The sequence below is a fragment of the Humulus lupulus genome, chromosome 2 (genome assembly GCF_963169125.1).
Source record: "Humulus lupulus chromosome 2, drHumLupu1.1, whole genome shotgun sequence".
Lineage (NCBI taxonomy): Eukaryota > Viridiplantae > Streptophyta > Magnoliopsida > Rosales > Cannabaceae > Humulus > Humulus lupulus.
This window is the reverse complement of record NC_084794.1, coordinates 264,398,398-264,414,266: the sequence shown is the minus strand read 5'-3', so window position 1 is coordinate 264,414,266 and position 15,869 is coordinate 264,398,398. Positions and strand designations below refer to the sequence as shown.

The window sequence follows — 15,869 nt, the reverse complement described above, 5'->3', positions numbered from 1 at the left end:
GCTGGTGGTGAATCAGGTCCTGGGAGAGTACCAGGCACGAGGTTTGATGATGGTTGCCTATCTGAACAAAACGAAGGATCTGTTAGCCCAGTTCGACAGATACACTCTCTAGTAGGTACCTCGCGATCAGAATTCCAATGCGGACGCTTTGGCAAAGTTGGCAAGTACGAAGGATGCTGATACTCTGAACATAGTTCCAATCGAACGACTATCAATACCAAGCATCCAAGCAGCAGAAACCACTCTGGTAATCCAAATGGCGGATGGCACCATATGTAGAGTATCTGGCAAGTGGCGTGCTACCAGTGGACAGAAAAAAAGCCAGGACCCTTCAGTGACAAGCTGCTAGGTATATCCTGGTCGATGGAATCCTGTACCGAAGGGGATACTCATTGCCACTCCTCATATGTATTACAAAGGAGAAAGCCAAAGAGTTGATGAAAGAGGTACACGAAGGTTTTTGCAGGGACCACGCTGGGGGGCAAAGTTTGTCAAAAAAGATCCTAAGGCAAGGATATTTCTGGCCAACCATGAATGAAGACTCAATGGAGTTCGTCCGGAGATGTGACAAGTGTCAAAGATTTTCCAAAATCCCACGAGCAGCCCCCAACAAGTTAAAGCAAATGCAGAGTCTATGGCCCTTCGCAGTTTGGGGAATAGATCTAATCGGATCTTTGCCTACAGGAAAAGGTGGTGTAAAGTATGCAGTGGTTGCCGTCGATTACTTCACCAAATGGGCCGAGGTTGAGCCACTCGCAACCATAACGACCAAGAAAGTGCTTGACTTCATAGTCAAAAAAATCGTTTGTCGATATGGATTGCCAAGAAAAATCGTCTAGGATAACGACACCCAATTTGACAGTGATCTATTCACGGACTTCTGCAAACGACATGGTATTATCAAAAGCTTTTCTTCAGTCGCTCATCCCCAAGCGAATGGGCAGGTCGAAGCAATTAATAAAACGCTGAAGGATACACTGAAGAAGAGGCTTGAAGAAGCTAAGGGAGTGTGGCCGGAACAATTGCCTGAAGTGCTCTGGTTGTATAGAACTTCCCACCGAATAGTAACAGGTCATACCCCGTTTTCCTTGTCATACGAGTATGAAGTAGGGCTGGCAATTTTCGATACGACACGATGACACGACTCGAAAACGACACGAAATAAATGGGTTTGGGTGACACATTTAATTTTTGTGTCATAATCGTGTCGACACGTTTAACACGTTTATTAAACGTGTCATTTTCGGGTCAACCCGCTTAACCCGAAAATGACACGCTTAAGACACGTTTAAGATTATATAACATTTTAATTTATTTATATTATGTTAATCGTGTCAATTTCGTGTCAATTTCGTGTCGTGTCATTACACGTTTAATTGTGTATTAATCGTGTCAGTTTTATATTTGTGTCAAATGACAAATTTATTAAACGTGTTATCGTGTCGACACGTGTGACCCGCTAAGATAATCGTGTCGTGTAAGGGTTTGGATTTCTGACACGAATAATAAACGTGTCGTGTACGGGTTTACTCTAATCGTGTCGTGTCATAATCGTGTCGACACGATTATGACACGATAACACGAATTGCCACCCCTAGTATGAAGCTATGTGCATGTCGAGTTGGATCCCCCATCGCACCGCAGATTAACATACGACCAAGACTCTAATAGCCAGCTATTGATGGAATCCCTGGACTCGATCGATGAGAAGCGTGAACAAGCCCAGCTCCGAGTAGCTGCGTACCAGTAGAAGGTCGCTCGGTATTTCAACTCTAAAGTGCGAGAAAGAAAATTCAATGTTGGAGATCTTGTACTCCGAAGAGTTTTTCTAAACACCCGTGACCAAGCTGCTGGAGTACTCGGGCCTAATTGGGAAGGGCCATACCAGATCGATGAGGTCCTTCACCCAGGCACTTATAAACTTGCACGCTTAAACGGAGATCTCGTTCCTCGCTATTGGAATGGAGAACACCTGCGCAAGTATTACCAATGAACAATTCTTCTTAAAGAATTGGCTTGTATTAATTTTACTTTTTACAAGTTTTGAAAAAGGGTTGGTCATTTTATGTGACTGATCGCTTATAAGTGTAAGATCTTATTAATCACTCGTACATACATGTTTAGTCCATTTATTACGAGAAATAAAAGGGACTGTGCACAGCCAGTCATTTCTTGCCAATTATTGTATTTATTACAAGTATTTGCTCATTACGTGTGTTGTTTTGCTATATTATAAGGCTAATCATATTGCTACGAGCAGTAATGTTCAAACAGGTTCTGGTCAAGGCAAGTGACCAAGGACCTAAATCTCCTCGATCACTTGGGGGCATATAAGGTACAAGTAAGCAAAGCATATCATTAAAAGGTATGTAAACACATGAGCAAAATAAGTGAAAGCATGCTAGGGTACTTAGAATATTTTTCAAATTTTTTTTATTTTGTTAAATCAAACCAAAGTGCTATGCTAAGTTCAATCATGCGAACAGATATTATAATAAAATGCAAATATATTATAATATCAAAATGTATCCTTTTACACCGCGAGCAGTCGCTGCTCGGATGTAATTGTTCAAATAAAAGTAAAAGCTGTCCATGCAGCAATAAAAAATATATATTGTCTTTACATCACGACCCGTAGGTCGTGTAGTTAAAAAGATAAAAGCAGAAAAAGACTAAGGAGCCGGAGGATCTTGAGGAGCCGGAGGATCTTGAGGAAGGCCCTGATCGACGACGTCTGCAGCCTCATTGTCTGCCCCGTCTATCCCAGTGGCCAGCGAGATCTCAGGGGAAGCAGGAATCCTTGCTCTTTCTTCCTCTGCCAGTCGAGCAGCACAGCGAGCGAGCTCGGCGTTTCTTGCATTCTCAGGAAGGTAATCGAAGTTGGCACCTTGGTTGTGCTTCTAGAAATCGTAGAAGCATTGAAGAGTGGCATTCTTGTACCTTTCTAAGTTGCTAGCATTGGCTTTCTCAAGCTCCTCAATCCGACCCTCCAAGGTTGTATTCTCCTGTTTGCTCGCAGCCAAGTCCTCCTCGAGATGTTTAGTCGCACGGTAATTGACGCGGTTAGACTCCTTGAACTGCTCCCTCTGATCGATGGCTTTGTCCAGAGACTTTTGCTTCTTCTTCAACTCCTCAGCCAGTTTATTCTTCTCCTCAAGCACCACTGCAAGTTGTTTAGCATATTTCTCTGTGGCAGATTTGAGTTCATCAGCGTGCCATTGCTCCAAAGATTTGGCCTGCTCGGTAATAGCACCTGAGCGGAGACGGCTGACAGTAAGGGTCAGCATTGCCTGCGGTCAGAGCAGAAGTTAGACTAACTATAGAGTGTAGAAGGGCTATCTTCGCAGAAAAAGATGACTTACACTGGTAAACTTGTTCAAGGCGCGGTTTAAGATTAGGTCGACGTCCATCGCCTCTGTCGCAGCCATCGCCTCCCGGCAGCGGTCGTGCTTTACAATTTTTGCGACCCTGTCCTTGACCAATTTGAAGGCGCTACTAGTTATGTTGCCCCTAGTCGAAGCAGGACCGACCTACTAAGTCTGGTCGGTTGGGGCCGCTGGAGGTGGAGTCGATCCGGCTGGAGCAGGGGGAGTCTGCTGCTCGCGAGGAGAAGGTGGAGTTGCATTGGTTGAGGGCCCGTCCTCCGTGGGGCCTGCATTGCGAGGCTTCTTAGCTTGAGGCGCTTTGCTGCTTTCCCCAAGGTGCCTCTTGCTTGCCTTCTTTTTGCTCGAGGGAGCCGCGGGAGTCTCGGGAGTGCTGTAAATGTCGAACACATTCACGAAGTCCGTGTCTGGAAAAGAAGCAAAATGTCGAACAGTGAGATAGCATAAATGACTAAGTATACTACATCAGGAAAAGAAATAAAGAAAGATTGCAAAGTCAAATACCCGAGCTATTATTACTGGTCGCTATACTATAGACTCTAATAGTCTTATACTCACTCTCTAACACGAAGAAGTCTGGACCTAAATTTGGAGCATATTTAAAATTGCCAACCCCATCGAATAGGTGATGGGGAATTGGAAAGCTATCTAAAAGCGAAATAGCTGTACCATTCTTGTTTGAAGACTTGTCCAAGTGTTCGACAGGCTCGGTGGCCTTCTTTTTCCCCTTCCCCAAGGGGGCAGAGGGCCTCTCTGCTGGTGGTGCGCCAACAGGTTCCCTAATCGTGACCCCGGTTGGTCTCCTTCGAGGAGGCGACACTGGTGGTTGCTGCTCAGGTTCTTCCTCGGCTGTGGCACTCCCTGCTATTGACTCCCTCATGTCCTGATGAGGGGCCAAGAGGCCAACTAGCCTAAGGTTAGCCTCTATGACCAGATGTTTGACGCTTTTTTCTACGTCAGTCATGCTGGCCAAGAGGGCTGATCTCAACTCCATGTCTGGAGTTGGGTCTGGTCGCAGCCATGGGCCTGAAAGGCATTAAAAGTTTAAGAGAATGTGGAGAAGAACACTAAATAAAGAGTAACATCCAATGATATAAAGTTTTTACCTGCTTGAGCAAAGGCCAGGTTGTCCGCGATCATGTTGGTCGTGAGGAAGTACTCCTGGTAGTACCTCCCCACATTCGAGATATGGGTGGTGTCAGTCAGGAAGGTGCGCCCAGTTTCCTGATGACAGAAATGAAAAAATCCCGTGCCTTCTTGGTTGGGGTTAGACTTGAGGTCAAACAAGTAGTTAACCTCATGAGGAGTTGGCACGGGCCACTTTTTGTGGCTGTACAGGATATAGAGTGCCGCAAGCATTCTATATCTATTTGGAGTTATTTGAAAAGGGGCAACTCTGAAATAGTTGGCCAGCCCATGGAAAAATGAATGAAGAGACAAGGTAGCTCCTGCCTCAATGTGGAACCTCGACCAGGCGCTGAAGGTGCCTCCGGGCAGGTTCGCCCGTTGGTCTTGGTTAGGTCGGACTAAGGTCACCCCCGTGAGACCATACTTCCTGATGTAGTTGGCGATCATCCTGATCGTCACTTTGCTCTCAGGTACTAAATGCCACTCAACATCTGGCTGAGTGGCATGTCGGGGCTGAGCGTGTCTTTGGATATTGGGGTCAGGAACATTTTCTCCTCGACCACTGGTTGAGGGAGTTTCAGCCCAAGGAGCAGGCTGATGTGAAGGATTGGGGGTTTTCTTTTTCTGGGCTTTGGTTTTAGTTCGAGCCATATTTTGAGCAAGGACAGGTGAAGTGTTTGGAGTGACACGAGAAAATGGGATGTCAGGAATCAGTGACAATGGTTGCTCTTCGTCCTCAAGCAGTTGAGCCAGTAAATCGTCGTCGATAGGTCTTTCTCCTCCCCACGGATCTTGCATGTAAGCTGCGAACAGAGAAAGGAGGAGATAAGACGCACAACATCAGAGCTTATGTTGAAAGTTGGAATAACATTGCTCGCGTCTATGACCAGCAACATTCTAACAGAAGCACTAAGTTCTATGCGAGCAGTTTGAAAAACAGATTAAAAAATGGAAATAAAAAGTTTTTTGGAAAAAAAACTTTTTCGACTCCGAAGAGGCGGGAAAAACCCAGTTTTTCAACTAGCCTAAAAATCGAATTTTTACTTCGATTTTACGTCCTAAACTTACGATCTTGACTATCAAACTGGCTCCTAACTCCTACAAAGCAAAACTACGCTACCCTATCAAGCATCAATTGGTATACACACAAGCCTCATGCGTTTCTACCCAAGAACACGAAAAATTTCAGAACTCAAAACATGCGTATAGCAGCATGCATGGCATGTCAAAGAGCTTCAAAGTTGAAGAAATTTACCTAGATGAAGATCGGAGGTTTTAAAATAAAGCAACTTTGGACGTGCGAACAGAGGATCTTCAGAACAAGCGACGGATGATCTTCAGAGTTTCTGAGCTCTGAGATGAAGTTCTTGAGGGTTCTTGGCAAGAAAATGGTGAGTAAAAAGTGAAAAAGTAAATTTGGGGATTATTTATAATGGCTGAGATATGATAAAAATGGGTAGTCATGAGTTGCCTTTTTCAAGGCATGAGGGAGTGTAATAGCCGTCAGAAGGATTACTTGGAAACCGAAAAGGCATGATTGGACGTGATTATGTCACCTTTTTCGAGGAAGCACGAGTGACTCTGACAGATTTCGCGGGACATACGAAATGTTAGTTTCCTAAGTTTACTTATTGCTGGTCGCAATAAATAAACTTGGGGGGCAAATGTTTATAAAAAAAAACACAGATGTGGATGACGTGGCAAGAATTTTCAACACATGGCCGACACGTGGCAGGGATGCTGCTCGCCTATCGACCAGGGATACTTCCATATGCGGATGTCAAGTTTTATATACGACCAGCCTGGTCGTATACTCCGTTTATTTATGTGTAAATTTGTATAGTTGTAATAATATCCGAGAATATCTATTCATTATAATCAGAATATTCGTTTATTAAGGAAATATATGATTAATTGACTCATGTAACCCTCCTTGAGCCTGTAAATATACAAGAAATAGCTCAAGGGGGGATCTTTTGATCTTTTTCCGAATTGTATTGCTATTATCCATCGTTTGTATTGTTTCTCCTTCTAAGGTCTGTGAAACTCAGGAACCCTAGTTCTTTGATCACACCTTTGAAGCTCAACATTAATAATAGTATCAAGTGGATGTAGGTCATTACCAATCACTGGGGCCGAATCACTATAATTCTTGGCGTTCTTTACTTTCCATTAGATTGTTTTCTCAAGCATCGTACTAATTTCTTATCGTATACTTGACTCTGTGTCGTTGGCTAATTTGAGGGTCAACATAAATGATATATATGTTATTTTAAAAAATAATAAATATTTATATTAAAAATATAAAACGATAATTTTAATAGTTAATTTCATCTCTATCCTTCCAACTTTATCCCTAATACCAAACAACTTCCATCCTACTCCTCATTCTTCTTAAATTCTCTATCCATCTTATTCTACCTTTTTCCTACTTAACATAAAGGAGGTTGTCGTTTTTTACTTAAAAAAAGGAGGTTGTCGTTTTATGTATGTGGCAATGCGTTTTAGAAACCTTCGCCCATCGTTTGAGACCCCTGATTTTTAACTTAATGATATTTTTTCATCAAAAAAAAAAAAAAAAAAACTTAATGATATTTAATTAAGAAAGGCTTGAGGGGCATTGGCAGTGGCACCCACCCCATCCCAGATTCAATTAAAGAAAAACAAGTAATTAAATAAATAAATAAATAATAATAATTATTATTATAATAATAACAAGAAGAAGAAGGAGAAATTAAAAAAAGTTCAAGCTTTTTCATAATTGATAGGTGGGGCACTATCTCATTGTCACCTACCACTGTCTCTCTCTTTCAATTTCTAGTTGAACCCCAAAATTAATGTAAATTAATTGAAATACGGTTTGTTTGGCCAAACTTGAAAAGAGTTTCAAGTTTCCCATTAAATATCTTGGTTCACTCTTTCACATTTCTAATGGCTAGTTTTTTTTAATAATAAATTATTAGTATTATTTTAATAATATTTATAAAATAATACTGAAAATGTCTCCGGGTTTCACAAGAGAAGGAAATAAAACCATGTTGTTGTATCTAGGAGAGACCTTTTTTCATTTTACATATAAATATGTATATTTTAAGGTATTATTTTATGTGTAAAGAAGATTTCATAAATTTTGTTTCCTCGAAAAAGAAAGATTTCATATTTATTTACAAGTTACTCCCTCAAACTTTTTTAAAAGGTAATATAAAATGTCAATTCCCTAGCGGGCATTCGATCCACACCGATCCAAAGAGTAAGCCAACTTTAAAAATGCTTGAGTTCCGCATAATGCAATAAGACACTTTGGGATCAAAATAGTTAGCTAAGCTGCACGAGATTTGCATAGTGTAAAAAACACACTTGAGATCCAAAAAAAATAAGCAAGCTGAAAAAGGTCACTTGTGATCAGGTGATTCAAGATTGGTGAGCAAAAAATCACCAACATCTTGAGGGGATATAGGAGTATGATGTCCCACATATAATATGTGAAAATATTGAGTCATTAATAAAAACATGTATAACTTTACTAATCACTAATTGATTTTTAGATGCAGCATCGTGATTCTTGCCAATAACAAATCTATAACACTTGTTTTCATTTAGTCTAATATTAATAATTAATGCCATTTATATAAAAAAAATCTCCAAATTTATTGAGTGAAATTTTTTTAATAAATAATTTTAAATATTAAAAATTTAACCACTTAATTCCTCAAATTACTATTTTAACACTTATCCAATGATATGATTGAGGTAGTAATAGCTTAAAATATTAATTTTTGGTTAATGAAGTTTATACAAACTCAATTCAACATCATAATTATGCTCCATTGGTATTTTGGACACGTGTTAATGTTGTAGATCGAATTAGAAAGCAACAAAATCAGAAACCAACCGCACTCCAATAAAGACCCAATATAACTTTTTTTTTCTCACCCAACTAAAAATAAAAAAAATACAGTATTACCATTACTAAAAATTTGATTTTTAATGTAAAAAATATAAATAAATAAAAGAAAAATCATATTTTTGAAGAACCAAACATAACATAACATTATAACATACATTTCATTCATTCGTTATCATTATTTGTATCTTCCATTCCCTATCTCAAAAGCAACTCTCAATTTCCCTATCCCACCTCACCTCTCTCACCCCACCAAAACAAATTTTCCACCTAAAACAAGCAAAACATATCGATATATTGATTAACATATATATATATATATATATATATATAATATGTGTGTGTGTCTCTGTTTGTATAGATAGATAGTGGATATGGGTTTTTCCGGGAAACAAGATGGAAGACGATTATAGAATAAAAAAGTGATCCTGCACATATTGGATGTGGGTTTTTTCTGCGAACAAAAGTTGAAGAAGAAGAAGAAGAAGAAGAAAAATGTCGATTAGGAGTATAATACAAGACATGAGGATGTCAAGGTCGCAGAGGGTAGTGCAGGACGCATCATCATCTGCGGCGGCCGGGGCGGCGGCGGTGGTGGATGGGTTGAGCCAGAGTTGTTGGGCGAACATGCCTCAGGAGCTACTTAGAGAGGTGCTTATGAGAATTGAAGCCTCGGAGACTTCCTGGCCGCCGAGAAAGAGCGTCGTCGCCTGCGCCGGAGTTTGCCGGAGCTGGAGACTGATTACTAAGGAGATCGTTAAGACTCCTGAACTCTCTGGAAGCTTGACCTTTCCCATCTCAGTCAAACAGGTTTGTTTCTTTGTTTTTTGTTTTTCCTCCCTAAAAATAGAAAAAGAAAATCTGATCTTGACTTCATGATTTCAGTTTTTGTTGTTTTTTTCTTATCATTTTGTTATTAATTTCATGTGCATTTGGATTTGGATTTGGATTGAATTTGTTTTGGGTTTGTAAAGTATTCTGTGAAATAAAGAAGAAAAAAAACAAGCTATTGATTTAGGGGCTGGATTTGAATATGGTTATGAACAATAATATGCTAGTACAGGTTTTAATGAAAATAACTTTATTAGGGGGAAATGATGTAATTTGTTTTTCCCATTTGCTGAAAATTTTCTATTTTATCATATGCGTTATCATTTTTGAATTGGTCTTTTTTTTCTTTCTATTTTTAATAAAACTATAAAATAGGATCAGGAGTGTGAAAAAAATGGATTCAACTCTAGAGCCCCTTTTTCTCTTTTATTTGTTATGTTTTTCATTTAGTGCTTGAGATTGAGACATGACAGATCATTTTCTTAGCTCCCTTTGAGAAATTATGGGCTCTTAAAAATGGAAACACTAATCATAGGAATGTCTGCTTATTTTGCCACATTGTACCTCCAATTTCCACCATTAAGAAAGTGGTTGTGGAATATCTCTGTTGCACTAGCATCAAATGATGGCTTTGAGTGGAAATTTCCTGCTTTTGTTGCAGCAGAATGAATTTTACATTGAATCCATCCATCCAAGTAATTTGTCTATTAGCGAAGCTTGGCAGACTTGTTAGTAATTAAAAATCTTAGTGATTTCCGGATGAATTTTGGCACTGACCTAATCTTTGTATTTCATTTGGGAAATTACAAAGCAATTTCCATTTATTGTTTATGCAAGTTCATTTGGGGACCACTGCCAATGTCACTAGTGCTTGAGCCTATAATGAATAGTTTTTTACTTTTAAAGTGGAGAACTTGTTCTTATTAGCTTCCTCCACCTGTCTAATCAGTGACTTAGTTATTTATTTATTTTTGTTGGCATATGATGCATTGTGGGAAATAGCTCACTTGTGTTAATTACTTCTGGTCTTATCTTGGCATTTGTCAACCATTGTTTGTTATAGAATCATCATTTCTTTTTTCATTTTCTCTGATCAAGTGTTTTTCTTTTCTTTTCCACTCGCAGCCTGGCCCAAGGGATTGCCTTCTCAAATGCTTTATAAAACGAATCCGTTCTACCCAAACTTATCTCCTTTTTCTCAGTTTGACTAATGGTGATCATTTGCTACCTTAATTGCTGAGTTTTGAGTGTATAGACTATGGAATTGAATGTACTATTTTGTCATATAGTTGGTTTTGTTTGTTTGAGCCATGAAGATATTAACTTCTTTTTTGCCTTGCCTTCATGGCAGCGCTAGCTGACGATGGAAAATTCCTTCTTGCCGCGCGCAAGTGTAGGCGTGCCACTTGCACAGATTATGTCATCTCGTTGCATGGTGATGACATGTCAAAGGGAAGCAGCGCATACATTGGGAAACTAAGGTGTGCAATAAGCATGGATATATCAGTCTTCCTGATTCATAGTACTGTTGCAGCTTTTATTTGATATTTTCTCATTTGCGTTTCTATAGGTCAAATTTTCTGGGGACGAAGTTCACAATCTTTGATGGACAGCCTCCTCATGCAGGAGCTAAGATTTCGAAGAGTCGCTCTACTAGGCTGGTGAATTTGAAACAAGTGTCACCTCGAGTTCCTGCAGGCAACTACCCTGTGGCTCACATATCATATGAGTTAAATGTGTTGGGTTCCAGGTAAGAGTTAATGTTCTGCAACAATATATAGAATTTCTGTTCTGTTAGCATCTACCAATTTATTTCTGTAATACTATCATTAACCAGATGTTAAACTAGCTTTTCTGTCAATTACAAACAGGGGTCCAAGGAGAATGCAGTGTATCATGAATGCCATTCCTTCCTCTGCAATTGAGCCTGGTGGTGTCGCCCCCACGCAAAGGGATTTTTCCGTTAGCAGTCCAGATTCCTTTCCTTCACTCTCATTTTTCCGTTCAAAATCCAACCACGTAGAAAATTCCGCATCAGGGCCTATGGCCAGTCAAAAAGATGGAGTAATGGTATTAAAAAATAAGTCTCCTAGGTGGCACGAGCAGCTCCAGTGTTGGTGCTTGAACTTTCATGGGCGAGTAACAGTTGCTTCAGTGAAAAACTTTCAGTTGGTGGCCTCTCCAGAGAACGGAACTCCTGGGCCGGAACATGAGAAGATCATCCTCCAGTTTGGAAAAGTTGAGAAAGACTTGTTTACCATGGATTACCGATACCCAATATCAGCTTTTCAAGCATTTGCTATCTGCCTCAGCAGCTTTGACACCAAGATAGCTTGTGAATGAAACATGCAAGTAAGAACTGCTTTGAACTCGTTATTAATTTATGACTGGTATCTTTTCATGGACTTGTCTGAAGATTTTCCTTATTTTTCTTATTTTCTTGTCAGGATCAGCAAAGATTTGGTGGTCATGAGAAAGAGGCTGTTAGCTTATTTCTGGGCTGTACCTGGCCAAATTAAACTTGATGTTGTCTACATTACATGGGAAGAGTTGCATGGAACGAAAGTGGATTCGAGAAACTAGGGAACATAATCATCTATATCATCTGTTGTACATTTTTAGCTTTTGTTTTTTTTGTACATAGTAACTCTATATTTCAATATAAAGAAATTTGGCTTTGCTTGTGATTTGTGTGACGCATAAATTCTAGGCTAGTACAAACATTGTCATATTCATTCCTCACAAATGTATTCACGAGTCTAGACAAATTTAAAGCAATAAAGAAAACTTTACAGAAAATATTGATGTGTTAATTGGCCAAAGCTAAGGATCATAATTGGGTCGGGACCATGGGAAAAGTTGTAAGAAATAATAGTTGCAAGTGGCAATATATTCCAATCCGAAAAGCAAAACTTCAATCCAACTTTGAAAATTGATTAACAACAAATAAAATAAAGTTAATGAAGATGAAGTCCCACACCATAAACAAGTATATAAACGTCATCCTTATAAAAATGGACAGGCTTATAATGGTTCATATACACACAAGTGTATATTACATAATATGATTTTTTTTTTCCAAAGAAAAACTAGAAAGTGCTTAGCTATTTGGCTAACCCCTTGTCAAGTTTTTGTCTAATAAAAGCTCTTCATTACAATGATATAAGATGTAATACGTTCAATATTTACATGACTATAAATATATAAGTTCTTTTAATTCTTACTTAAGCGGCTTGCATGTTGATGCTTGAATCTGAAGACATAGGAATGGCCTCAACAGCTTCTTCCTCCTCCTCCTCCTCCCTACGCAAGTCATCTGAATGTAGCTGTGGTTGATTGAGACTACGGACAAACATTGTGAATGAAGGAAAATGCTCAGGTGAGAAGAAATAAGCGCCCATTCTCTGATAAGTGAACAGGTTCACCATATTCTCACTCAATAAGTTCCCTTTGATCTGTTCAAATCCCCCGGGAGCACCTGAAACTGATGAATTCTGTCCAGAAATCTCAACCCCATGCCTTCTGCAAGCTTTCTTAATCTGTTTTAGTAATAACTCAGGACTTGAAAGTGAACCACGGAGTTGGTGTTCATCTGATAAGTCCATTCCTGGCAATATCATTGTGCTGGAATTCCTTACAAACACCTGTGCAACTTCTTCATATCCATCTCTAAGGCATGTGTTGTAAAACCCAGAAGTCAGCTCAGAAGGGTGAGACCTGGTTCTGTTCCATGAGTGCACAAGTGGGACTTTACCAGAAATTTCCACTTCAGTGTCCTCAAAAACAGAAGAAGCCATAGAAAGAAGCCGATCCCCATGATTTATGAGCTGGTTTGAATACCAAGAGAGGAAGAAGTCGCCATAGGGCGATTCCCATGATCCACCATTGTCCTTGAAGAAAGCGTTTGTTGTTGGTATCTGATCACAAGTGGGAGCGTCATGAGGACCGCCAAGTCCCCAACAAGGGTTCCCAGTTGCTTCAGCATGCTGCTTCAGATTGCCAAGCATGTTCTTGTCATAGCACTGGAACTCTCCAACACCAGGGATTTTACTGCCTTTTGCTTTCTGATGATGAGAAGGATAGCGAAGCTCACCATCAGGTCCTAAGCCAATGGAAATACCCTGAAATTGGCAAAAACAAAAGCCATATACAATGTCAGAACACATATCAAAACAATATAAATTCTTTAAAATATCCCAATATCTATATTCTTATTCTTACCTGGATTGTGGAACCCATGGAAGACAAGAATGAAGACTTGAAGCTTTCACAAAAGTCATTGTAAACTTGAACTGGGGTTTTTCCATTGAGAACAGGAAGTTCATCTACAGCCAGTGATAAGCATTCTTTGTAACACTTCCCTGATCGATCTGTGAAGAAGATGCTTGGCTCGGATTCACCAATCTGAGACACCCAGGCTGGGAGTGGGATCTTTGGTTGTTTAGAGGCATGGAAACAGAGTGAGACATGGAGCTTGAGACCTGCATTCCGAACCATCTCTGCAACAGCCAGGTACCCCGACCACTCATACTTTCCCATAGCTTCTTGCTCAACAATCCCCCACCAAACAGGGAGCTCAACACCCTCAACGCCTAAAAGCTTCAGAGCCTTTAGTCCAGCAGTGATGGCTCTTGCATGGTTCACAGTATTGCAGTCTGAAACTATATCCAAGGGCAACCCAACATATAACTTTATGCCATTAAGCTGCAAAGTACACAACAGACACTCAGTAAATTATAAACTAGACCCATTTATAGTAAAAAGGGCATCGATCGGTAGGATTTTGAAGCTATAAAAAATTCAGCACCAATTTTGAGTAACTATATAAAATTTCCTCTATAAGGCAATTCCTATCCCTATAAGAGATAAAAAGTCAGCCAGATGTTTTAAGTTCTTAGAAAAAAAAAAGTCTCTAAAAATTATTAAGCTCAAACTTCTTATCGTTATCAAATCTCTAATTTTAAAATAATAATAACAATAAAAATGAATATCATTATATAAATAATTTGGGCCTTTCTCCATAACCAATTTTGCAGTCAATAATCCCCCAGTTCCCAAATAGAAAACATAAAGAACAGCACACAAAGCAAAAAGAGTATAATTTTCTACTTAAAGAAAGAAAGTTGCTTCTGATATCATTATTATTATTATTATTATTATTATTTTGAAATGTACTGAAATTAAATCAAATGTTTATCGAAGGAAATTTAATATAAAATTAATAATTTGGCAAACCACAAACAAATATAATTAATAATAACAACAATAACGAAATTCAAATACAAGGCTCTGTTTTTGTACTACTTATTTTACAATTTTTTTTTTCTTGTTTGGTTCGCAAGAAAATAAATATGTCAAACAATATAGATAATTATATATATATAATACTCTATTTTTTCTAAATAAAGAAAAAAAACCCTCATCTCCAATTTCTCACAGGCCAAAACAATTAATGATCACTCACCGATTTAGACTTTCGGGTTCGCCCAGAAACTTCCTTAGACCGTACAGGTTCCGACTGTACAGCCTTAGGAGTAAATCGAAGCCTGGTGTTGTTCTTCCACCTTCCAACCTGATCGAAACATACCCTGCTCCTCAAACCAACAACGTTAAGACTCTGACCTTTCGAGCTACAAAACCCAAGCTCTCTGTAAGCCAATTCTGTCGCTTCACTCTTCGCCTGCGAACTACCAATCACAGAAACCTCCATTTTTTTTACAAAAATTTTCTTACTTTTCCTTCTAAAATCAAAATTTTATTTTTCGCAAACCGAAATCAGATTTGGATCTAAATCACCTCCAAAAAATTTCCCAGAAAACAAACAACTTAATAAAGAGTATGATGATTTTTGTTTTCTGGGAAAAAAAATATATTAATTCACGAAAAATTGAGACGAAAACGAAGAAAACAGGAGAGAATTTTTTTGATCTTAATATTTTTTTGAGCCCAGATAAACCGAGGCCCCATGGCTATATATATATAGAAAATAAAAGTAATTTAAAATAGATAAATAATTATCTGAGGTCCTGAGACGCGCTTTTTTTCCGGGACCATTGGATTTTCACATTGTTTTTACTGTTTTTAAAAAGGACTAATCAGAATTGGCCACGTGTCATTCATCTAAGGACACCAAGTTGAGATGCATATATTGTCATTTTTAACTGGAATTTAATTTTTTTTTTTGTGATGATATTAATGGAAAAGATAAGTTTCAGTTCAATTTTATCCAAAACTGGATTAGATATTTTTTTATTATTTAAAAATAAAAAAAGTTTGGGCCATGTGATTGATTGTGTAAGTGTATACGTGTTAAATGCCAATAAAATAAATAATTGAATTGTCCTATTTATAACTATATTATAAATTTATATAACGGGGTTAGTGGTATATATATATATATGTATATATTATAAAATTATAAAATTATAAATTTGAATCCTTTGGATTCTGAATTATTTGACTTTTAATAATCTGTGTTCTTGCCCCTGTGATCAAGAATCCAAGATAACATGTATGAATAATTTTTTCTGTTATATTAATCAAAAGTGTTATACTATACAAATATACATGTTTATAAAAGTAATATAACTTTTAAGAGAAAATAAAATCTTAAATGTGGACTT

At 38.4% G+C, this 15,869-nt stretch overlaps 3 protein-coding genes across 3 annotated transcripts; 1 reads left to right on the top strand and 2 right to left on the bottom strand.

The window, feature by feature from the left end:
- Window positions 1–2,616: 2,616 nt before the first annotated feature.
- LOC133816669 (uncharacterized) lies at window positions 2,617–3,837 on the bottom strand. Its single transcript, XM_062249036.1, has 2 exons — window positions 3,363–3,837; window positions 2,617–3,290 (listed from the first exon to the last, which is right to left on the bottom strand). Exons 1-2 carry the CDS (start codon window positions 3,426–3,428, stop codon window positions 2,901–2,903), a joined length of 456 nt encoding a protein of 151 aa, XP_062105020.1. The 5' UTR covers window positions 3,429–3,837; the 3' UTR covers window positions 2,617–2,900.
- A 4,742-nt stretch (window positions 3,838–8,579) lies between these two features.
- LOC133819348 (tubby-like F-box protein 3) lies at window positions 8,580–11,933 on the top strand. Its single transcript, XM_062252562.1, has 6 exons — window positions 8,580–9,225; window positions 10,372–10,459; window positions 10,598–10,727; window positions 10,817–10,996; window positions 11,118–11,598; window positions 11,694–11,933. Exons 1-5 carry the CDS (start codon window positions 8,911–8,913, stop codon window positions 11,587–11,589), a joined length of 1,185 nt encoding a protein of 394 aa, XP_062108546.1. The 5' UTR covers window positions 8,580–8,910; the 3' UTR covers window positions 11,590–11,598; window positions 11,694–11,933.
- Window positions 11,934–12,159: 226 nt separating this feature from the next.
- On the bottom strand, window positions 12,160–15,190 carry LOC133819347 (inactive beta-amylase 9). Its single transcript, XM_062252561.1, has 3 exons — window positions 14,711–15,190; window positions 13,468–13,950; window positions 12,160–13,367 (listed from the first exon to the last, which is right to left on the bottom strand). The coding sequence occupies exons 1-3, from the start codon at window positions 14,954–14,956 to the stop codon at window positions 12,471–12,473; spliced, it is 1,626 nt and encodes a 541-aa protein (XP_062108545.1). The 5' UTR covers window positions 14,957–15,190; the 3' UTR covers window positions 12,160–12,470.
- Between the last annotated feature and the right edge of the window lie 679 nt (window positions 15,191–15,869).

Excerpts from the sequence above, each read along its gene's own strand:
- LOC133816669 (XM_062249036.1), bottom strand. The coding sequence starts at position 3,428 with ATGGCTGCGACAGAGGCGATGGACGTCGACCTAATCTTAAACCGCGCC. Across the intron at positions 3,291-3,362 it reads CCTTGAACAAGTTTACCAGT|GCAATGCTGACCCTTACTGT; the intron begins GTAAGTCATCTT and ends CTCTGACCGCAG.
- LOC133819348 (XM_062252562.1), top strand. The coding sequence starts at position 8,911 with ATGTCGATTAGGAGTATAATACAAGACATGAGGATGTCAAGGTCGCAG. Across the intron at positions 10,460-10,597 it reads TTTTCTCAGTTTGACTAATG|CGCTAGCTGACGATGGAAAA; the intron begins GTGATCATTTGC and ends CCTTCATGGCAG. Across the intron at positions 10,997-11,117 it reads TTAAATGTGTTGGGTTCCAG|GGGTCCAAGGAGAATGCAGT; the intron begins GTAAGAGTTAAT and ends AATTACAAACAG.
- LOC133819347 (XM_062252561.1), bottom strand. The coding sequence starts at position 14,956 with ATGGAGGTTTCTGTGATTGGTAGTTCGCAGGCGAAGAGTGAAGCGACA. Across the intron at positions 13,951-14,710 it reads GAACCCGAAAGTCTAAATCG|CTTAATGGCATAAAGTTATA; the intron begins GTGAGTGATCAT and ends TGTACTTTGCAG. Across the intron at positions 13,368-13,467 it reads CCATGGGTTCCACAATCCAG|GGTATTTCCATTGGCTTAGG; the intron begins GTAAGAATAAGA and ends TGCCAATTTCAG.